The following is a 25,366-nucleotide window of genomic DNA, read 5'->3' as shown; positions in this document are numbered from 1 at the left end:
TTTAGACAAAGTTCTGCGATTGTCTGTAGACAAATTGGGAACAAATCACTTGTTCTGCAACTACCTGCAGACAAAAATTGCAATTGTATGTTCTCCCAGCTTGGATGGAAACCTTCGGACATGTTGTATAACATTTGCCACAGAGAGGTTGGAATCGTTGCTCTCAATCTTGTTTCTTACATATTTTATTTTCAACCATAAGTAGCAAATTTTCAAAATCCTGATGGTTAACTGGGTAAAATTTCTGAAATTTGAACTCCCTTCTAATTTTAATTTTTCCAGAATAGTCAACCATCTTGGATTTGTTTTGCAACAGTCTCAGACAAAATCGGCGATTTGCCTATAGACAGTTGTCTATGAATGTGTACCAGCCTTAACAGGAGATTGAAAAAGACCATAAGTTGAATGCACTATGCTTCATTCTATCGGAACCACTTCTTGGATCATTAATGTGGTCCAGTTTTATTTATAATTTATTTATTTGTTCATTTACAGATTGAAATCCACTATAAAAAGGCCTTTTACAATACAAAAGTAAAAATAATATATGCAAAAATACAAATAATATATATAAAAAGAATAAGGACATATATACATGGTAATATTATAAATGGTAAATATAAATGATAAATATAAAAATACAATTAAAGAGTATAAACTGAACAACAACAAAAATTGAAGGACATAATTACTAACCAAATTTAGGCAAAGGAAACAAAATAAAGCTGAAAGACAATTGAAACTACAATATTTAGGTACATATTTAATGAAAATAATGCTCATTGTAGATATATAATCAGCTAGAGTGCAAGATTTAGGTGAACCAGTATATGAAATAAATAGTAATAAATTTTTAATAGTATGAAATATAAAAGCATTTAAAAAAAATATAAACTGGTAAGAAAATTGAACTAACGTAGGGTTGTAGGGTACGGTTTTTCACAGATTGCACAGAACTATTGAAGAAGTCAATGCTATTGCAGATGTTGTTACTCTTGATCATCATTCTGTGTAGAGGAGAAGAGAGCATGTAGTTAGAGCTTTGGACTTCAATATAAAATAGTTTGTGGGTTTTAAGAGAGTGCGAAGAGATGTGTAGCTGTAGCTGAGAGAGGCGAGAAGGACTATCAAAGATTGTTTAATTATTTAAATACAGAAACAATATCAAAGTAATCCCTTCTTAGTGCCAGTTTGAACAGTTTAAATTCAGAGCGGATTCCAGGGTAAGCAGTGTTTGGAGGAAGATTGAGTTTGTAAGAAAGTTTTTTTTTGATTTGTCTTGTACAGATTGAAGAATTTTTTGATAATTTAGATAGAATGGATTCCAAACAGGTGTAGCGTATTCTAGTATGGGTTGTACAAAAGCTTTATAAAGATGGACAAAACAAGGGATTTTTAAATTCATAGGTGTTCCGGATGATGAAAACTAGCATCTTAATAGATCTATTTTTTATTGAAGAAATATGTTCTTTAAACTTGAGCTTTTAATCAAAAAGTACACCAAGATCCTTTACGACCTCAACTCGCGCTAAAAGAGAATCATGGAGAGTGAAGTGATAAAGAAAAGGTTGTTTCCTATGAGAGAATGTAATTGTGTAGCATTTGGAGACATTGAGAGCAAATTTGTGATTATGCACCAGGTTTGCACATTGATAGAATTTTGTAATTGAAAGCAATCAGAAGGAGAAGTAATTTTGGAATAGATTTTCAGATCATCAACAAATAATAAAAATTGAGCAGAAGTAATTATTCAGAAATTGTGAGATGCGGTCTGGTGAGATCTCACGTTTTCTGAATAATTATCGATTAACAGTCACTAATCACCATACATTGAGCAGAAGGGAGAGCAAGATGGATATCAATAATAAATAAGAGTCTGGTACAAGATGAGACCCTTGCGGGACTACCGAGGAAGCCGCAAAGGGACACAATTTCAATGATTTTACTTTGACTATTTGTTTTCTCTCAGAGAGAATTCAAGATAGTTCCGGTGAAACCATAATCCATCAGTTTCCTTAACAGTATTGTGTGATTTACTTTATCAAAAGCTTTAGAGAAATCAGTGTACACTGAGTCTCCTTGGTGTCCAGAGTTTATTGCATCTAAGATATAATTTTGAAATGTGAGCAGGTTAGTAACAGTTGATCTATTGGAGCAGAAACCATGTTGCTGAGGAATAATAAAAAAATTAATGTCGTTTTTAAGTGTATTACAAATAATGGAATCAAATATCTTGGAGAACATGGATTGAATAGATATTGGTCTGTAATTGGAAACATTAGATCTATCGCTGGCTTTATGTAGAAGAATGACAAAAGTTCATTTCCAAGCATTGGGGAAAATACCTGTTTTTAACGACTGTTCAGGACATCGTGTAAAGGAGCGATGAGAGCTGCAGAACAATTTTTAACTAGTATAGGGGGTATATTAGTATAAAAGGTATATATAATATAAAATAGATCAATATAAGAGAAGTGGTTACGTTACAAACTCTTGTTTTTACCAAAATAGACAAAGAAAATAATATTACAAGTTGGACTCCTTCACCTCTTTGTTGAACTTGTATGGGGATTAAATCAAGGATTTCTTGAGCAATATAACATCAATAAGCCCTGTAATAAAAGAAATATAATGTTACTCACATGTGATCCTCTCTCGGTGTCACAACGATGTGGGGGAAGCTTTCATAAAAGTACAATAATTGTAAAACAATAGAAAACACAATAATAAACTCTTTTTCCCGACAGTTTTAAATATTGTCTTTTGAAAAAAATAACTTTCGAAAAAACAGATGTGATTTGAAGTTTTAATTTATTTTCTATTGATTTTTAAAGGACTCACTTTCATTCGGCCCCGACCAAATTAACGGATTCTAGTTTTAAATGGTTCAAAGTAAAGTCTTAACTGTTTCGATTCAATTGCATTTAAGTAAAATATTCTTCAAGATAAGTGAACAATATTTATTATCATTTACATTTATATTATCATTGACATTTATATTATCGACTTTGAGGATATATTTGAAAGAAATTAGATTTTGTTAAACAATGGTTTACGGAAAAAAAATTGGCGCGAAGGTTCATGTTTCCGTTGAAATGCAGCTCACAACCCTTTGCAACCTAACCCAAACGGGTCGTTAAAGGCACTGCTTCCGGCCTAGCTTACTTCCGCTGTGACGTGAAATCTGTGCGTAAAATCAGAAGTGTTTGCATTCCTTACTTCAAGACTTATAAGTTTTCAGTTTAATATTCTTTTAATTTGAAACCACGTGAGTGAAATCCTCCAGCTGCCGACGGAACCTAGCATGTATCGTGGTAGTCTAAGCCATTTAGGTGTTGCATTCCTGGGTACTGAAAAGAAGATTGGCGAAGAGGCGACTCACCCGTTCTCCTCAGGTACTGGGGTTTTATTTAATTTTAGTTTATTTAATTATTTCCATTATTCCAATTAATTGTTCTTTTAATCTACGGTTTTTCATCTTAACCAAAAACCTTAGATGAAAAGAATAATTAATTGGAATAATTAATATGGATAATTACGACCACTAAGCAAATATGGATTAATTTCCATGACGCACAACAAACATTAATCCTACTGCAAATTTGTCTACATCAATCGAAAGAACATTAAATATCCTCTAGGATTAATTTTTGATATTGTAACCTTAAGCAAACAAAGTACAAAATTAATTAGCACATAAAATTCACGAGTTTTTGAAGCTCTTGACTAAATTTTAAATAAGATTTTTTTGGATCTGTATGTGGACAAATACGACGCTTACAGAAAACCTCCCCCCTACTAATGAGCTTTAAGCACATTTACTTAACTTCTCAAAGGTCAGTTATCATCAATGTAAAATTAATGTTTAATTTCTAAAAATTTAATATTTCGGTTACAAATTGGTTAAAAAATTAGTCATTAACAGTTATTAAAATGTGGAAACTTCCAGTAAAAATAATGGAAGTAATACAAAGTGAAAAAAACCACTCTTTCGTACAAAATTGAATTACATAAGAAAACACAACAAACTTCTAATAATTCAATTAATGTGTAGTGATTAGTGACCGTTAATCGATATTTATTTAGAAATCGTGGCACTCTCGACACGTCACGCAAGAATGGCACAATTACACAGAAGACAAACACTTTGAGCCCTGAAGATGATCTCAAGAAAGATCGAAACGTTGGCACGATAAAGAAAATGTTTTTCTGAAACCTACATCACACCAGACCGCATCTCACGATTTCTAAATAAAATTCAATTAATGTTCAAAAAATCAACCTTCTTAAAGAATATAAACCTGAGATAATTTCCTGACAGATTTTACTGCGCTCAAGTGTTCATCCTGCTTTTCTTCTGTCATAGTCCACAGGATTATTCGATTATTGCTACGAGGTTAATTGAGAGAGGGTACGGAATATACTTAATTTTTACGAGTTTCCCATCTGTAGAAGTCGACCGAGGTTAAATCTGAATATGTTGCTTTTTCATATGTTCAGTTTTGTACCAAAAGTCTTTTTTCTTTACGTTCTATTATTTTTTTTAAACATCTTAAACTAATTTTTTTAAACCAGTTGTAACCGAAATATAGATGCAGAGCTTTGGCTCAAAAGCAAACTCCCATGACATATTCTTAATTAATCTCATATCTCATCATATTCTAAGAGTCATACAATTAAAATTGTGGTACACTTAATTAATATTTTGTAACTAGAAGACTCTTGAAAATGTTTTTAAAACGAAGTAGAGAAAAGAGACTGGTTTAATTATTAATACAAGGAAATTTTTATTTACATTGTTTCATTGTTATAATTTTGTTAGTTTTATAAACCAATCTATTGTGATGCTTAAAATAAGGCTTATTTAGAAATCAAATTGCATAAAAATAGCATATTTTTGTAAGAATTGTTCGAAATCAGTTGATGATGTTTCGTTAGATATGCATGGCGTTTTCCCACATAAAAAATACATTGTCTGTATAGACACTGCAGAGATTGCTTCTTTGAAAGTGCCAAATTGGTCACACCCCGAACAAGTGATATAGTTGTCTAAGGAATACACTTCGCAACATATTTGGACACACGATACTCATATTGAAAAACCGACTGCCCGATAAATAACTTTATTGTCTAAATAAACCCGGGCAGGGATTTATAAGACGTGTTTGCAATATTTCAGTATCGCGTATTGTTCAGTGAAAGTTGATCGTGCATAATAAATCTCAGCTTTGTACTTTAAATCCGTAGAAGGGAATGTTTGAAGGGAAAAAAACCCGTTGTACTCCACGTAATTCCAAAACGAATCGGGAATAATGGTATAAGGCCAGAATAAGACATTATATCAAATAAAGGTAACAGTATATTTTGCTGCTTGTTTGATAAAAAAACCATCTCCGCACATTCTCACTGTTGATCTTCTGTCAGAAGAGTTTCGATTCTAGGCCGTCTTCCATGGTCCAATTCGCTGTGTTTATTGTGACTTAACCGGACAATTTGCCTGTATTGGACACCGTTTCACCACTTTACAATTTACAAACGATCCAATTACAAATTTACGACAGTGCACTGAGTTATGCAAAAAATAATGTCGCCTTTTGTTTAACATCTTTATTCAGTCCGTGTGAATCATTCCATGACGGTGCAGATTATTCAATTTTTATACCACGCTGAAAGATTCCTGCTTCATAATTTTACAATGACCTGAATAAATTCTGGTGAAATGAATACACTTGGGTGTGGTAGCACCTTCCAGACCAAGTGGTACAATTTATGCCCTGTCACCAAAAAAATATTGTGACCTTGCGTTGTCATGGAAGAAAACTATTTCCATTAATAGCGGTTGATTTATCCATATGGCTGGAAGAAACTATTCCCATTCACTAATAATGGTTAATTTACCTAGTTTACTACGGAGCAATCCTATTTCTATTCACTAATATAGGTTGATTTAACTATATAAATATATTCAGTTCTAGTAAGTAGAGTATTTTATCTAAATAACGCATTATATGGTATAATTATCTATTGGGTTGTCCGGAAAATAATGCAGGATTTTGGTATTAAACAAAAAAAAAGAAACTAGTTACTTTAAAGCAATGTTCTTTAATCAAAATAATTTCCCATACTCTCAATACATTTCTCCCAACGTGTTGGTAACTTATTAATTCCGTCTGAGTAGAATTCAGAATTTTTAGAATTGATAAAGTCAATAAATGCATTTTCCAGTTCCGTTTGATTTTTGAATATTATGTGTTGTAAGTAGTGGTCCAGGTGTCTAAAAAAATGGTAGTCAGTAGGCGAGAGGTCCGGAGAGTAGGGTGGGTGAGGCAAAGTTTCATAGCCAAGCTCCAATAATTTTTGTGACGTTACACGTGACACATGTGGTCGAGCGTTGTCATGCAACAAAATGGGCCCTTTCCGATTGACCAAAGAGGGCTTCATTACTGCCAATTTCTGATGCATGGTATTAATTTGGTTACAGTATGATTCAGCATTGATGGTTTCGCCAGGATTTAAGAAGCTGTAGTGTATTAAACCAAATGAAGCCCACCATACCGTAACCATTACCTTTTTTTGATGAGTTGGGGGCTTTGGAGCTTCTCCTTTGTCGAGCCACTGTCCAGAACGTCTAGTGTTATCGTAGAGAATCCACTTTTCGTCACATGTAACAATTCTGGCCAGAAATGGGTCATTTTTGTTTCGACAAAGAAGTGATGCACAAACATCAAAGCGCTGATTTTTTTGGCGATCGTTTAATGAGTGTGGAACCCAATTTTCGAGTTTTTTCACTTTTCCAATCAAAAAGGCCTTGAGGTGGTCAGCGACGGTCGTTTTACTGACTTTGAGTTGCTCTGCAAGTTCTCGAACAGTTGTTTTGGGGTTTTCTTCCACCACTGATCGCAGAACATCATCATTAAGAGAGGAAGGCCTTCCACGACCTTCTTCATCTTCAAGGCTGAAATCTCCCTCCCGAAATTTTTTAAACCACCTTTGCACAGTGCACTCATTAACACAACCCTCGCCCCAGACTTGGTTAATGTTTCTAGCCGTTTGGGCTCCGCTTCGGCCGAGTTTAAACTCGTAAAAGAAAATCGTACGAAATTCTCGCTTTGACATTATAAGGATGACTGAATTATTTCCAAGTAGCGGAATGCTACAGAGGTAAACAAACAATATCATTTGGAAGAGGATTAATAAGTGTTGACATTCATACAAATGAGTAATCCTGTAAACGTAAACAGAATATTTTATATAGATTTTTTTTAATGAAAACTTAAAATCCTGCATTATTTTCCGGACAACCCAATACTACTAGCAATATATATATAATTGTTATAATTTTATTAATATTAGATACGTTGCTTTAATCTTGTTATTCATTTTTCAAAAAGCAGTTCAATTTACTTATCTGTATGATTTTGTATTAAAAAAATCAGTGATAAGGCCAATTTGAAGGAAAAGAAAACATTCAGTTCGTTCGTCACGTTTTCGAGGAGTATTTCCCCTTCATCAAGACTTTGAAAGTATTTCTAATAATTTGCAAGGTTAATAGAAAATGTACTTACGTTATTAAAAATTTCAACCATAAGGGATTTATGACTTTAGCTTACAAGGAGAGGATACGGTCGATGGATCACCTATTTTAATGAAACGTTTTTTGTGATACAAGGCCGGTTTTTGAAACAAAGCACATTTGTATATAATGTAACCCTCCCAAATTAAAAATATATATTTAAATTGCTTAATTTTTTTCTCAACTCCTAGGCTCATTGGCAAGAGCGCTCAGGCCAGTGTGTCGCATTTTGCTTGCTAGTATCACCAAAAAATGTTTCATTAAAATCTGTGATCTCAAATGTGTAGGCGTCCCCCCTGTAAGAAAATGTTTTCACTTTTACGAGATGTTATTTATTTATTTTTTGCAAACAAAATTCGCAAGTATCGTTGACTGATGTTTTATCTACATTATTATTTAAATTATATATCTACATTTATCTACGTTATAACCAACATGAGCATTGTGCTCAGCCTATCAAATCAATCATCATCCATAGTACGGTTTTCACTCAAAACCCCTTTTCTTCATAGATGATCTTACAATAGTAAAAAAAAGATCATTCGATGGCAGATCTTTTGTGTAGTGCAGCAACCCAATTTTTTTCCATATTTTTTTACTTTTCAACATCCTCGATATGTCCTCAAATCAAAAATAAAACAAAATCAAAAATTCGTTTCAAAATGAAACTACATCTTCGAACCGTAATATCGAAAAATCAGTTTTATAGTGTCACTATTGAAAAATAAATCGTTTTTTAGAGTTTCAAGCTGTTTATATTCAAAATTTATTTATAGGCAACTTTTTACATCTCGCGCACACCATAAGCAAAAATGATAAAGCAGATGATGATTGGTGATAAAATCAATCTATACAAATAGTCCTTTTTATTTTTTTGCAACAAACAAACGCATTTGAGATCAGATTACCCTGTTCAATTGATATCCCAGAATTGAAGCAATGCGCATTCCTAACGAAACAGTGCACATGGTCATGCTTGATGTAACTACAGTTGAGAAAGGCCAGTTGGGTCGTCTATTACCCGGCAAAACGGAGCAAATCGGTGTAAGACCGGTTGTTTATATCATTGTCATCTTTGAGACATATCGCTTTGTCACCCGGGAATGTTAATTGCACTCTGTTGACTATGCGAATCGCTCTGGATTCAAGGATACCAACAGTTAAATCCAGTGATCTCGAAAGGAATTTCTGCATCAAAGGAATCATTGGTATTTGTAGTCAAAATTGGCCCTCTACTCTCTTTACTGAAAAATTCAAAATAATTAAGATTAATGCGATTTGCACTGTATGGATTAATAATTTTACAGCGTACAACGTTTTTGTTCCCTAAGTGCTGGGTTTAACTTTAGTAACTAATCAACTCCACGATCCCTTTATTATATTAATTAATTTTTTAATAAGTAATTGTAATTAATAACAATTAATTTATTTATAAATTGATAATTTGTGCCATGTATTCAAAACGTTATAAATAGTAAAAATTGAAATCGGATATTGCAAATTGTCGTTGTTTAAGAGTTACATTTTAAGGTGTACGATATTATTTTTCTTATACTTTTTTCCTTTTGTAGACAATATCTTGTGTACAATATATTATTATTTGTCCATGTGTGGTTATTCGTGCTATTTGCTTATTATAAATGATTTATTTTAATCCTGTCCCACCCCTGTCGGGATGTCTGGAATAGGGTCAGAGCCATCTCAGGCCAGAACTGAGTTGGGTCGCGTACGGAATTCCAATCCGTTGCGAGACGGTATCTCATATGAGATGCTTTGTCACCTTCACCAGGGTGCGAAGCATCTCTTGTTGCTTCAACACCGTGTATGATACGGGCTCCTACCCTGACCGATGGCAAGAGGCGCTTATTGAACCTTAATCTTAAAGTAGGGCGGGACTCGAGTCTGACAGATTTCTCCGACGACCTACCTGAGTAAACTCCTCGAGTCCATGGTTTTTGTTCGCTTGTCCTAGTACCTTGAGACGATGAGAATTTACAGCCAGTTTTGCAAACATCATTTTGCGGTGATTCATGATAGTCAGGTGACAGCTGTTCAGGATACGTTCCTAAACAGAGAACACGCTTTAACAGTGTTCATTGACTTCTAGACGACACCACCTGGAGATATGCGATTCTGCGGAAATATGACAACGGCCTCAATGACAAAATGTCACGGTTTATCCGTGTGTTTCTGGAAAATCCAAAATCCGATTCAGGCTGGGATTCCGTGCAATACAGGGATCACGTTGAGGAGAACGACATCCCTCAGAAATTGGCTATGAGCGCTAATTCTGGTAGCGGTGAACGGTTTCGCCGGTTTGTCCCACGCACATACGATAAATACTTCATGTCGACGACCTCTGTTTTTACATTCTGTTAAAGAGCTAACAGAGATCGGCGGGGTGATGCAATCGGTGGCAATTGGTGGCTGCAAGGGCTGAGGAAGCCGCATTTACCTTCTCCTCGACGAAGACCTTGTGAGTCCATTTTTGCAGATTAAGGAGGGCTCATAACCCATCACAACTATGCCTGGGGGGGGGGGCCGTTTACATGCAGACTGTGCATTATTTCTAATAGGGAGTGGCTACAGACGACGGATCACTGATTTTAATAAAACATTTTTGGTGACACACATATCCGTGTTTTCTTGTCCGTGTTTTCTTGCCAATGGGTCCTAAAAGCTGGGATTTTTTTAAGTAAATGAAATAAATTTTTTAAAACCCTGTTTTCTTACATGCATATCAAGTTGTTATAATACAAGGAAATCTGGTATTCTACCTAAGATAATAATCATACAAAATAATATGAAGGATTGTGTTAAATTGAGATTAGATAGAAAAAAGTTAAAAAAATACTGATAAGCTATTAGTCAATTAGACTAAACAAAAATTGTTTGTGAAAAAAAATTGGATTCGTTTTATCCGACTTTTTAAGCTCTTAAATACGATTTTCATACCAAACATAAAATAGATGTTTTTTCGATTTGATAACCAATTTTTTCTTATCCGTGCAGTGTTCGACTTAAAAATTTGAATTTTCCAATATTCTTGGTATTACGGCCACGAAAATCTGCTTCTGTTCTTTGAGTGTATATGGAAGACTTTTGGTTTTTATGCCATCATAAGTGGGAAAAATAAGGATGAAAACAACAAAACCTCTCAAATGTTTTATGTTATATTTCAGATTCAGATTTATTTGAGGAGGTAATGGTTTGTACCGTCACGTGGCGGAAAGTTATCACGAATTTTGTGATTTTCGAAAAATATCGAACGCATTTGGAAGGGAAGACGTTTGATACAAAAAACTTTTCCCCGCTTTTTCATCTCAATCAGATCTTAGATAAAAAGAATAATTATTAAAATTATTAGTAAGTCAATAATGAATACTACATACATTTATGGATTAACATTATAATAATGTTGAAATATGTGGAAAAAACATATTTTAACAGGTATCACAAAAATAAGTTTAATTAAAATCTGTGGTCCCACGTCCGTAGCCTCTCTCTGTAAGATTACAAAAAATATTTATTTATTTATTTGAAAATATTTATTGATACTTTTTTCTCTTTATGATTTTTGTTAACAACGTATGTAATTGTCGATAGTTTAAGTTAGTTTCTCGTGAAAATATCACAGTAAATACTAACAGCAACTATCTAGATCGATATCTTCATAGTTTTAGATTCTATCATAGAGATTAGGATGTTCCCAAAAATGAAAGCTTTTGAGAAATTTAACAGTAAGGAAATATTACTATTACGGAATCGGCTATTTTTGGCAGGTCGTTCATGTAAATAGCAAACAATAATAGGCCCCAAAATAAATCAAGTTTAAATACGTAACTGTGATACGATTAATAGTGAAGATAGCAATAATTTTGCATTAATAATTTAGTAAAGCCGATAAAATCTATATTTTAGTTGCTAGTATACGAAAAAGTAAAATGTATCTTAAATAATTTTATCTTAAAAATTTATCTCATAAATTATTTGTTATGATAAGTTAATCTGTTAATTCATATTATTCCTTCAAAATATTTAATTTTTGCTATAAGTATACCGATTTTATTAAGTTAAAACACAGACTGTTCTGAATATTAAATTGATTTTTTAAAATCATATTTAAGCTTGCTTTGAACAAATTAATTCTTCTGAAAATGTACGATTTCTCTTTTGTAATATGGTTTAATTAAGACAAAGCAAACGATCTTAAATATTTACACTAACAACCGATTATTTTATAAGTTAAATTGGTATTTGTTGTACTAGCCCAAAATATGAGCAATTACACTCATTAGGGAAGTACACCTCGGTTTTTCATGCAAATGCACGCATCAACCCTTGTCCTTATAAAATCCTAAAAGAAGTTACCCTGAAAAAATTCTCATAATATCGGATAGCCAAGCAGTTACTAAAGCATTACCATGTAAAAAATTAGTCTGTGAATGCACCCAAAATCTCCAAATCTGGGGGAAGACAACATGATGATATCTTGGAAAAAAAAAGGAATTTGGGTATTGAAAAGGCAGACACGCTATTCTGAGGAGGATCTGTAAGACCATTTATAGGCCTTGAACCTATTCCTAGGATAACAAAAACAAACATAGAATCCTCCATCATAGAATGGATCCAAAAATGGCAAAAGGAGAAATGGGTGAACTCTAGATGTGCTAGGCACTTATATTAAAACAACCTTCACCAAGCCTGTCACTGCTTGAGAGGGCTAAATTCAGAGGAATGGTAAGACTATATACTGGCCACTGGCATCTGAGAAAACGTGTACACATTATGGATATATTCAACGATCCAATTTGAAAGTTATGCAATGAGGAGGTAGAAACAACCATTCATATCAACTTTGAATGTGATGCAGAACGGAGACAACCTATAATAGAAAAAACACGCAGTGATAGGAATTGTAACAACAACAGTCATTGGCCTTGTACTTACTTCTCAGGAAAAGGATTGCAATGAACTAAGGAATGTAATAAAACTAAAATTAATGCTCACAAGGGGCTATAGGTGCACAGATATTCTCATACATTAACACACCCAAGCAGAACTTTAGAGCTTCAACTCAAACCTGGTATGGGAATGCCTAAATTACCTGTAAATCTTAAGAAAACGCTAAAACATAACGCTGAGGAGAGTACCAGGACACAGGGGGATTAATAGCAATGAACAGGCAATGAAAGGCAGTCTTCTCAGCAATCGGACCAGAAGCGCCAGATCATATTTGATAGATCCCAAAGCATGGTAAAAGAAGCATGTAACCGGAACTGAACAAATAGTTAGAAAAAGAAATGGCATTGGATAATCACCAGAAGCATACAATCTAAGTAGTATTAACCAGAAAAACAAAAATCTACTTCTCTCTCAGCAATTAAAGAAAATAATAGATTTTTATACTAGCCATTACCCATTTAATTACCTTCCACTTTAAGACATGGGAAAAACTATGTCCAAATTCTGCAGACCCTGTCATTAAACAGTCTTATGACATTCTAAAGCGTCACACCTGTAACAATTGGAAAATACTTTTCTAAATTCTTGTTTGGTAATTAACGGCTCAGGATTTCCAAAAAGCTGTTAATATAAGTACAAAAAAGTGATGCTTTAGGAAGAAAAGGCTTTCTTCTATTTTTTATCAGTTATTTAATCGCATCGTATGTTATTTTACTTAAATAATCGTAAGTTACAACATTATTCATCAGTCGTTTAACTGATCAGACAATCAGGATCAATTTCAACTTAATAATAAAGGATATCGTCGGTGGAAAGGTTCACGTCACTCTGCCTGCAAAAACGGCCAATGTTCAGTTCTTTGAATATAACAAGCATTCACTTCAAAATTATATGTTGCTCTTAAGAACGAAAAATCTTGTGTTTGCTTTTTGGTAAGAGTAGAAATTAAAATAATAACAATAGTATTAACAATGTTATTTTAATGGCAAAACGATTGTTATTATATCTGTTGTTCATAGCATGTTTTTTTAAACATTCAATTACTTTAAAAAATGGAAGGTTGAATCTATCTATCTATCTATTGGAGATTATCCATTCAACATGCTAAAATAAACGGAATATCATTGATTTATATAAATTCAAATCTGCGCACAGATGTACACACATGGTAGTCCTCGAGAATCACCCACCCTGGGTGTTGGCAGTTCGGGTCAGACCTCGGTCTTACCCGTCCAGCCTCCGATATTGGTCTCCAGAGGCTATCAACAGCTAGGTAATTTCATCCCCCAACGGGATCAGTTTCTAAATTCAATCCCATTCGCACTCTTAAATACATACTTTCTTATTTACATACCATTCACTCGGTTAAGGTGGTGGAGTCCTCGATATTCCTTCATCACCCTTCACACCTATAAAATTAACCTTATTAAGAGTTGATGATGACTCAATATCCAGCAATCAACCCTCTCACACTCCAATTTACGGTAATAAATACATTTACTCTAGGGACACAAAAATATTACTAGATATAATAAAACAACTGTTTACTGCTACAATCGGTCAGAAGACCAGATACTCGTTGCCGTGCTCAAGCACAATTCTCATGTCGCGTGGCATTCATACGTGCTCTTTGTATGAAGCTATGATTAGGTGGGATACATCAAGCAACCTTTCTGTTTATGTCGGATAAATACGCGGATTTTGGCTCCCAAAGTAAGTGTCCGTGTGACAACCTCGCGTGACCTATCAACTGGATGAGGATGACCCTTATTTTGCGAGTCAGATCCTCCGAGGGCCACTTGTAGATAGTGCTCCTGATACTCCCTGCCGATCTGGCCCATCTATGCAGCCACATTCCTTTAATTATTTTTAGGGTCAAAGGGCCGGATCGCTGTGGTTAAGTTGGAAGTTGGGAGGTCCCGACCTCAGTCGCATTGCCGTCTTTCGTTACCCTCCTATTTCTTAAAACGATAATAAATAAATTTAGAAAAAATAATGCAATTTCTTCCAAGGATCTCAATCGAAGAGTTTATTACACTTTTATTACAAATAAACAGGAGATATTTAAATAAAAATGTTCCTAACACTTCTTCTGTTTTTATTATATATGGTAATTTTAGTTATAATTAATTAGGTCGATCCACTCGGACACCAACTTCTCATCTCAACCGCACCTTTTTGAATTACCAGTTGAGATGGGAAGTTGGTGTCCGAGTGGCTCGAGGTCACGATAGCTCAAGTGGTAGAGCAGCGGCGTATCAAGCCGAAGATCGTGGGTTCGAATCCCGCTCGTGCCATTGACTTTTTTATCTCAACTAAAAACCTTAAATAATTATAATATATTAATTGGTCAAGCGGACCACGAAATTAGTGAATTGGTAATTTTAGTTTTAATTGGTTTCTAGGTGGGACGAAATGTAACACATGTTATGCAAGAAAAATCGAAAGGTCATAAATCACTTGCCATATATATTCAACAATTTCCATTGATTGAAACGTTATCAGATAGCCGGCGACTCGTGATTGACTGGACTTATTCCAGCCCTGTCATTCTTTCCGACGCCTCTGTGAAACGCCCCTCGGACAAAATGGAACGGCAGCTTTTTTCACTTATGAAAGACTTAAACCGTTTAACAAGGCCCAGTTTTTCACTTGTCTATCTAACTCGGGAATGTTGTGAAATGACACTGGTTCTGTAACGAGAACTGAAATTCTCCTGTCAAGTCGTACCACGTTCGTCTCGGGCTGCTAGTTTTAGTCAATTGTTTCGACTGTCCTAGGTAAAAATTTTTTAAATTAACTTATTGATTTTACGGACGCAAATTGTTGTTTGTAGAATACTTGCGCAAGAACTATTAACTAATTGTGTTCGAGATTGCATTTCTCCTTTCATACAGGTATAACGAACATGCGATAAACATGTTGGCTTCAACAAGGCTACAATTTCTTTTCCAATACCATTAATGTCAACTAATACCAATAAATTAGTGCCAACCTAACAGGACGGGAATTGTTTGGATGTTTAAGGAATCATAAAAATGCTAAGAAACGATGAGGTGTGTGTGTAAAATAAGAGATAGAAAAAACTAGAAGAATGAGTGTATGAGCGATATGAGCGAGAAAGAGAGTAAGGATATATATATATATATATATATATATATATAGAGAGAGAGAGAGAGGATTAAACAGATAGACACAGAGATAGATAGAATCATAGATAAATAGATAGATAGTGTGTGTGAGAGAGAGAGAGAGAGAGAGAGAGAGAGAGAGAGAGAGAAGAAGAGAGAGAGTGAGAAAGAGAGTGAGAGGAGGAAGGGAGTGAATGAGAGAGAGAGAGAGACAGAGTGTGAGAGATACATAGATAGATAGTGAGAGAATGAGAGAGAGTGAGAGAGATTGGGGTGGACGTTTGAAAATAGGTAACTTTGCAGAACAAATATTTATTCTTTCGTAACGTAAAAAAAACCTTAAGTAAATACAATCTTCTTCATTACCATAATGTAGCAATGTGTAACATCGCCTATCAGTTCGTAAACATGAACAAGCTCAATAATTAAGCTTGAATACAATCAAACTGGAAAAAGTCGTAAAATTTAATTAACCTGTTCAACTAAGTAATGAAAACTAATTAAACTAAACGTTATTAAACAAAATTTGAAAATAGGTCAGATCCAGTTTTTATGCGAAACTCCTTATACAGTGCCATCACGAACTGTGCAAATGTAAATATTTACATTTATTCTATGACCCGTACTGAATAAACTCACCGGCATAAATAAACAAACGAAAAAAGAAATAAAATCAACTTGAGTTAAACTTGGCAATTTTCAGGAAATCATAAAAGACCGATTTTTTACAAAAGAAAAATACAAGAATAATTCAGAAACGGCCCTTCTTCAAAGAGCTCGACCCTGACAAAAAGTCAACCAACCCTTTCAAATGAGAAAAGAAGGATATCGGCTGGAAAACGGTCCACTGGCTAACAACACTATAACACGAGAGAATAAGCGGACCGGATATCCTATTTACCGGTCCCCTGGCAATAATGTATTTTCCCCTTGGAAAACAAAAGATCCGCTAATCCAGATAGAAAATACCGTACAAACCATCATACTTTATTCGTTTTTTTATCAGAATCTTTTTATACGAAAATATTACAATAATGACAAGCCTTGCCGGACATCCTGATTGAAATAGTTATCCCACACTTTTTCCAGTATTTTACGATACTGTTAGGTTTCTTTTAATGACTATATTTCCACTATTTTCTAAAAAATAAGTAAAATATTAAGTATTGCACTTATAAATATTGCTGATTCATGAAACATTGACTTTTCGTGAGATAATGTTATTAAGCACAGTGTGGAGGCTTGCGGAAAATGTATATACGTCTATGCGGTCATGGTTTAGCCATGGTAGGTTATCCAAATGTTTAATCTAGAATCAAGAAGAACTTGCATGTGAAGGGTTGCAAACTATAATCCAAAGTATTATAAGAGAGGGAATAAAAGGTTTTAAGCCCGATTGTACTCAAAACACAAACGAAGTTCCCGAGGAAAAAACAAACAAACAATTACGTCAAGAAGCCTGGAAGTCGTGGACTACTCCTTTTTGAACATTTGCAAACTCTCCCTTTCTTGTGACACTCCCTCCCGGGGTTGTTCCATTACGTAATTTGCCCCTTCAAGTCATCCAGCCCATAGTATATAAAGTCGTACCGCTGGAAAACAAAGTAACCAGAACGAATTGTAACTTCGTATCAACCGACTCGAGAAAATGAAGTGCTTTGTAAGTAAACGCCACGATAAAAATCATTATTTAATTATTTATAATTGAATAATCATATAATGTTAAACTTAAGGATACTAAAACCAACATAATTCAGAAAACTCTCAGTCAATTAGTTTTACATTCCAATTTAACCCTGTTCCCAATTCAGATTATTTGATTATGAAAAAAGAAGTTTTTTTAAAGAGAAAATTAAAATGATCCAATAAGTCCATAGGGAGGATATTATACTGAAGCCACTCCTGAGGGTGTTTCCGACAAAATTTTCCTTATTTCACTCTCAACACGTTACGCAAGAATGGCACAATTACACAGAAGACAAACACTTTGAGCCCTGAAGATGATCTCAAGAAAGATCTAAACGTTTGCACGATAAAGAAAATGTTTTTCTGAAACCTACATCACACCAGACCGCATCTCACGATTTCTGAATAATTATCGATTAACGGTCACTAATCACCAAACATTTCTAAACGGATTTATATTTTGAAGTACAATTAAAATTTAGAACAGAACTTAAATTTTTTAACATACACGTATGTATATATTGATTCCATATTTACAGGTAGTTTCTGTCCAGGTTCTAACTAGAGATGTTGCATGCTTTTATATTAATGGTGCCATTTGAGGAAAAGTTTACGACTGTTTAAAGAATGTGACGTTACTTAGCCTAACTTTGGTTAAAAATTAAATGATTAAATTTATATTATATTACAGCCCCGTCAGCATGTTTGTCGCTGTGTGAAGTTCCAATAAGCATGAAAATCAGGGTCTGCCACAAGCCTCAGATAGTAGAAACTTATTCTGCACAAAATGCACCAGGACGACATTAGTACAAATAAACAAAAAACGACACGAACACTCAAATATAATTAAACAGATTTTCATCAGATTTTATTGATCGGATGTCTTCTTGTGGTCTACTTTGTTTTTGTTTGGAGTCTTAAAATTGAATAATTCGAAAGCAAGGTTCAAAATTTAACAGTGAAAGTCAAATCAGAAAGAAGGAACAATTTGACAAAATCTGGTCTAATTGTTGTTAAATAATAACTACCTTGAACTTTTCACTTAGCGCAAATATATACTAACATGATTATTGAAAGAAGTCAGAAAGTGCATAACAGGTAAAAAAATTTCATATCATACAGAAGGGCGGCTGTAGATCCAACAAATTCGCTGCGCCTTTTACTTACATTTTACAATTTAAAAAATCTATGCCTTGATTCGAACCCAGGCGTGACAAATAAGTCCCCCTATTTGTATTAGAAAGGATTTTCCACATTAGCACTTAAACTTTCGTCTACTTTGATAACTGTGTTATTGGATTATCTAGAAGTTTTGCGTTTGTTTTATGAAAAAATCTCTTCAGGGGTAATTGACATTTGTCAACTATTGATAATCCCATTTTTAAAGTGGTATATTGCTATCGCATGCCCTGGAAATAGACCAGTTAGAGTTTTTAACTCCTTTCTGTTGACTAGGATTTCCTTCTTCACCATCGTTTATGCCACAAAATAGATTTGGTTATTTATGTTGTTCCGCGGCTTATTTTTATAGCATATGTATCTGCTACTTCGTTGCAAGTAATTCTTTCATGACTTGGGACCCACTTTAGTATTAGGCTATTTGTTCTAATTGTTTAGGGCATTTAGACAGTTCCAGGCAAGTTTTGAATAGATCTCGTGGGCTTGGAAAGTCTTTAGAACTGGCTATCTCTCTAAACGTATTATAATTTACAATTAATTAAGGTTTTTAGTTGAGATAAAAAAGTCAATGCCACGAGCGGGATTCGAACCCACGATCTTCGGCTTGATACGCCGCTGCTCTACCACTTGAGCTATCGTGACGTCGATCCACTCGGACACCAACTTCCCATCTCAACCGCACCTTATGAATTTTCCCTCCTTTTTTTAATCCAATCCGATTACACGACATTTGAAAAATGGCAAAAAGGCTTGGAATCGTTGCTTTGCTCGTTAATGTTTTTCTATTATGTAGAAGTTTTGGTCACAAGGCATGTATGAATGTCCTAGAATTAAAAATGTTAATTCGATCGTTTCTAATTTCTAACTCTCCCCACAACAAATTGTTCATGATACGTACATTACGCAACCATGCAGTATGTTTTTTGGCCTGCACAGTTATGGCACTAGATCTGTGCCTCTTAACTGTGAACTCTGATATTAGAAATTTGAAGCGCTTGATGCCACTTCATTCCTACCCCGCACAGCAATCTGTATGAACTCCTACTTGTTTCTCCCCAACACTGATTCGCAAGTTGTAGTTATATAAATATATTATATATATATACATATTTATAGCAGATATAAAGCTGTTTGCAGTAGAACATAAAGGAGTGAGTCAATAATTAATCTGAAGACCTACACTTACTGTGTTTATTGGATATAAATCCATAGATAAGCATCTATGCCAAAGCGCGGGTACGCGCTTTAATCTAAGAAACGTACAGAAAAGCATTTTTCTACGCCATCGGCGTTGGTTTGGACTTAAAGATCCATGAAAAAATGTAAAACTTGTACATAAGTGCTTCCCATAATTATAATTTATTCATAAAACAGTAGGTGAAAAAGTAAAATTTCATAATTTGTTCGAAACCATAAGTAAATGTATTACTATAAAAGGTTATAAAGTTTAAAAAGGGCTAGAATTTGTGTAATGAAGAAATATTTGTTGTTATTTGAAATGAAATGTTAGATTAAAAGCTTTTACTGATGGGAATTACAATATACACGTTATTAAACAAATAATTGGATTATGTAGGCCTCTAAAAGACGAATGCTCAGTAACATTTCTGATTTGTTCATTAATACCAAGGATAAAGAAAAGAAACAGCGGACGAAATAGTACAAGATTCGACACAGCCGACCTCCCACATTTCATGGTTGAACACTATTTGCTGGTCGCGTTTACTTTTTGTTTAAACAGTTCAGGCAGTTTAAAACTGACGACATTTTAAGCAAATTGTGTTCTTAAGTATGTTTTACTTTTCGTTCAACATCAATTGTAACAATCTGCTATATATATTTTGTTATCTCATGCCTTTACCATTATTCGTAATGTCTGGGCTATGCTCTCTCTTTCTCTCTCTCTTTCTTTCTCTCTCTCTCTCTCTTTCTCTATCTATCTATCTATCTATCTATCTATCTATCTATCTTTCTTCAAGAATTTAAAGCAGTCAAATTAAGCCCAAAGTTGAAAATTTGAGTCTCAAACGATATTTCTCTCTCTCTCTCTCTCTCTCTCTCTCTATATATATATATATATANATATATAATTAATTATTGTTATCGGAAAAATTGATACTTTATGATATATTTCGTTAGTTTTCTAAAGTAGCAATTTTTCCGATAACAATTATTAATAAACTTGTGGTTTCACCGATTAGCTAGATAAATATCCCGGCTTTGCTCCCTCAGACTATCACCTCTTCATGCAATGACCCTCTTCTTTAAAGAAAAAGTCTCACACATTGAAGGAATCGAAGATATCTGATCCAAAGGGTAGTACGCCTGGTAAAAGAGCAATTCAAGTGGCTTTTTAACTCTCTATGTGAAAAGCTTGACGTTTGTTAACCTTGTAAATTATACAGTTTCCAAAATCTTTATCTAATCTTCAAAAACTCGAAGAAAGACAATTATTTTTTCTTTTCTTTCAAATTGACTTTATGACATATTGATGATCAATTATATCAATAGTATATATATATATATATATATATATATATATATATATCAATGTGATACTTTCCGTGCATAGCATGTATAAAAATGTTTTATGACAAACAGATATGTGTTTATTATATATTACGTTTTGCGTCTTTTTCCTACGTTGTTTTATACGTATCATCGTGATAGTGATTTTGATTATTGGCATAGCATCTGAATTTTTTTCTTGTGTCCTTTGATAATTTGAATCAAGTTTGTTAAAGTGCTGGGATGTGATTTTACTTAATCCACGACAAATGTTAGTTGTTTAATATAGGTTTGTTTTATTGTGTAATTATCGTTTTGTCTTATAAATTTAATTTGCTAATTTTCTAATATTGCATACTTCAAATTGTTTCAGGTGATTTTTGCCTTGGCTTTGGCCGCAGTGTGCGCAGCCCCTGTTGAAGAATCTACTAAGACAAAGAGGGGAATTTTCGGTGGAGTGAGCGTGGGCCATAGCTACGTCACAGCTCATGCACCAGTATACCACGCACCTTTGGCCCTCCATGCACCACTGGTAGCACACGCACCACTCCTCTCGGCACCACTTGTCACCAAGACAGTCGTACCGCACTATCGTCTGACTGTACCAACGCATTTTACTTACAGTCACGCACCACTCGCACTCGGACACTCTTTCTGGTGAAAACTATGGGATTCATAATTAATCTTCATCTTTTTCATTTATATAACATCATAGTATACATCATTTGTGAATGATAACAAAACCAATGGACAATACCTTTAACGAAATAAAAAGTTTTATTTTGTAACTAATGTTTTTTATAATATTCTCCCATTTAAACGGCACTGGAAACAAAATCTATGAGAATACAAGAAAATTTATATGATAATTAGCAATTTATAAAAATTGTCCAATATATCACTATAACTATAGACTATATAAATACCTACGAAAGGGTTGAGAATTGGATTGTTTTCATAAGAACTATTTTGTTGCATTTGAGGTATAGGTTTGAGGTGTGCACCTGACGATCTTTGTCGTAAGAGTAGGGAATCACCCTGTATTTACTTAAGAAATTAAAATTTATTTGCACGTAAACCTTAAGAACAGATATACTATTTTGTTCCGGAAATAAAAGTGAATAGAAAGTTTTTTGAATGTCGAGCTGTTTGTCATCATATTAGGTTTGGATAAATGCAGGTTTGGAAAATTTGTTTTATTTTCGCAGGTGCTTGTCATGTAAACAAAGCAAAATCCTCAATCTAATTTATGGATTATAACAATTCGTTTAACTGTTACCTGTTATATAAAACATTTTAGTTTATGTTGAATTTTATAAGAGTGGGACCTGAGAAAATAAATATGTCCAAACTAGATTTTCGTCAAATTTATTTATACGAATTTAAACTTAGGCGAAGTACGGCAAAACCGCGCCTAACATTTAGGGAGTGGTAACAGTTTAGGGAATGGTAAGCATGAGTGAATGCACGGTGCAGGGTTTCAGATATTTCGTCTTCCAGATTTCTATCTCAGCCAGGGAAGGTGCGGTAGGCCTTCCGTTGTGGACGACGACCAACTCAAAACGTTGTTGAAAAAAAATCACGTAAGACAACACGAAAAATTACGGAAGAGCTTAGTGTTGACAACACTAACAACTCAACAATTTTTCGGCATATTGAGAAAATTGGTAAACTAAAGAAGCGAGACAAGAGGGTACCACACACTAACTAACCGGAGCCCAAAGAAATCGACCCTTTGAAATGTGCACGTCTCTTCTCTTACGCCACCGAAATGATCCATTTCTCGATCGAATCATCGCAATGAGAAATGGATTTTGTATAGAACGGGAGGCGTACAGGTCAGTGGTTAGACAAGGATGAAGCGCCAAACCAATCCGCACCAAAAAACGTTATAATGACTGTTTGGTGGTGTACTGCTGAGATTGTTCATTATCATTTCCTGAATTTTGTTGAAATTATCACAGCTGAGAAATATTGTCAAGAAATTAACACAATGCACTGGAAACTGCAATGTCTTTGTCCAGCATTGTTAAACCGTAAGGGGCCGATTCTTCTTCACAATAACACCAGGCCACATGCTGCAATGTCTACCCTACGGAAGCTTACGAACTTAGGATATGAAACCTTACGGCATTCTCCTATTCATCCGACCTCTCGTCTACAGACTTTCACTTTTATAGGCATTTTGATCACTTCTTAAAGGATAAATTTTTTTATAGAACGCGGTGCAATCAAAAACGCTTTCCAAGACTTTATTGTGACTCGAAATAAAGATTTTTGTGACAGCGGAATAAAAGCGTTTAGCAAAGATGTATTGATTGTGTTGGAAAATATTTCGAATAAATTTTCTTTATTTTATAAAAATTAAAAATAGTTTTGATTACCTTTTCAAAAACCTGCATTATTTTTGTACCAGATCAATATAATCACCTTCGTCAGAGATATTCAATCATTTTAATATAAAATTTTTAATATCGATTGTAAAAAGCTTAACCATTTTAGCAAGGCTTAAAAAGTAACAAATCTCTAAACAGATTCAAATGAAAAATTGATCTCAAATAAATTATATACTAACACCTGCATTATTACAAGTATATATAAGTTACGCCTGCACAAAACTATTAATTCAGCGACAAATGATATTACCCCTGTACAAATTCAAAGAATGTATTGATTGTGTTGGAAAATATTTCGAATAAATTTTCTTCTTGCTTATTAAAATAAGCATATGTAAGCAAAAGACCCTTCCCTGTTCACTATTCCATTATACTTGTAATGACACTCAGATTAATCATATCTGTGTACAGGAAAGGTTCTTCTCAAATTGTAAGTGTGTTTAACTAATAAAGTTCTTTTTAAAAAGACTCTTGTTTAGTCAACACACGTAACTTATACATATACTTTTCCTAAATGTAGACTAAATAATGCCAATTCAAAGAATGATAGTAAAGATAACAATTTTTATCAGCCTTATTAATAAAATTTTGAAGAATCATACAGAAAATATAAACGACATACCTAACATGTTGTAATCTTGCTGTGCGCGGCCAGAAGTACTGTTGATCAAACTGGTTACGACAGTTTATTCTTTCTCCCTACCATTTATCAATATTTTATTTATATTTCAATTATTTTAAAGAACAAAGCTTTGTTAAGTATTATTATGAGGTGAAAATTTGGTAATATAATTATTTTCTGAAAAGACCAGCTGTAAGAGCGGCATTTAAACAAAACATAAAACGATGTCGTTGCCTAACCAGGTGGCAACTCTCAATTCTCTTCTGCAATTTGTTAAACCCTGTCCGTTTCAACAATGCGCCCCCCTGTTGCAGAAAGTAAACTACCGTTTAAATCAAATGCCTTTCGCTACATGCACGACGGACCGGTCTTTTCTTACACGTTTAACTGTACATGCTGCATGTAAAGAACGTAGTTTGAAATAGCGGCATAAAATATTGCAAGGCGTACGCAAGTTGTAGCCCGTCAATGAACCCTGGTCTAAGAGTAGTAGTAGCGAGAATAAACGGCCCAATTACCTAACTGCTCACCATTTAAGAAGTATTTGTAGTATGAAACTCTTTCTCCTTTTATCCTGTGTTGATGTTGAATTCATCATTGGAGTATTGAAAAGGTTGTGAAGTTCAATACATTACATGAAGTATTTGTACATTTATGAAACATTGGATGATATTTAAAAACGTATAATTATCACTAATCTATTTAATTAACAAATTAACCCAACCCAATAAATTAATAATTACAAAATATTGAAAAATTAATACAAATTTATTGTATATATATTAATTTTTAATGGTTTTAATAATTGCTGAGGTGAAACTGTAATTTACGGATTTTGGCTGGAGAACTCTGAATGATGACAAATGAATGACACACAACGTATTAGGTGGGAGCGATACGCAACGGCAAATGCAACAAGGGCACATACAGCTTTAGGTTCCAGGCAAAATACAATTACCCTTTTTAACATCTTGGTGATGGTAAAAATGCCATTCTATTAGGAAATGTGTTGAAGGAACAAAATCTGTAACATGCAATCTATGTGTTATAAGCTGGGAAAGGCAATACGTTTATTCATTATATTTCTGCTAGTTTTTCTCTTCCAGTCGCGAATGATAGGAACATCTTACTAAAATTACAACATAGGCACTCTTTGATAAAACACACACACACATACAAATTACAAAGGTTAACTACAAATTTGCATTATCAGAAAAGTTGTATTTGTTTACACCGATAGTTACGTCACAATAAAATTTTTAACCCCCGATCAAAATAATAATTTTCCGATGATTACTGAAGTGAA

General features: G+C 34.0%; 3 protein-coding genes across 4 annotated transcripts in view; 2 read left to right on the top strand and 1 right to left on the bottom strand.

The window, feature by feature from the left end:
• Positions 1-24,195, bottom strand: part of LOC106671048 (calcium uniporter protein, mitochondrial) — a 259,353-nt gene extending 235,158 nt beyond the window's left edge. Inside the window, exon 1 of one of the 2 annotated variants that reach the window (XM_014401812.2) lies at positions 24,061-24,195. The gene's annotated coding sequence lies outside the window, so the exon portion shown is untranslated. Of the gene's footprint in view, positions 1-2,642; positions 2,797-24,060 lie in introns of those variants that run through there. The other variant, XM_014401811.2, reaches the window with a different exon arrangement.
• Positions 3,033-10,072, top strand: LOC106671038. Its single transcript, XM_014401798.1, has 3 exons — positions 3,033-3,395; positions 9,681-9,888; positions 9,955-10,072. Exons 1-3 carry the CDS (start codon positions 3,305-3,307, stop codon positions 10,070-10,072), a joined length of 417 nt encoding a protein of 138 aa, XP_014257284.1. The 5' UTR covers positions 3,033-3,304.
• On the top strand, positions 17,238-21,830 carry LOC106671049. Its single transcript, XM_014401813.2, has 2 exons — positions 17,238-17,329; positions 21,416-21,830. The coding sequence occupies exons 1-2, from the start codon at positions 17,318-17,320 to the stop codon at positions 21,701-21,703; spliced, it is 300 nt and encodes a 99-aa protein (XP_014257299.1). The 5' UTR covers positions 17,238-17,317; the 3' UTR covers positions 21,704-21,830.
• Positions 24,196-25,366: the final 1,171 nt, after the last annotated feature.

The sequence above is a fragment of the Cimex lectularius genome, unplaced genomic scaffold (genome assembly GCF_000648675.2).
Source record: "Cimex lectularius strain Harlan isolate CLEC.00 unplaced genomic scaffold, Clec_2.1 scaffold46, whole genome shotgun sequence".
NCBI lineage: Eukaryota > Metazoa > Arthropoda > Insecta > Hemiptera > Cimicidae > Cimex > Cimex lectularius.
The sequence above is the reverse complement of the archived record's forward strand: the minus strand, read 5'-3'. Positions and strand labels throughout refer to the sequence as shown.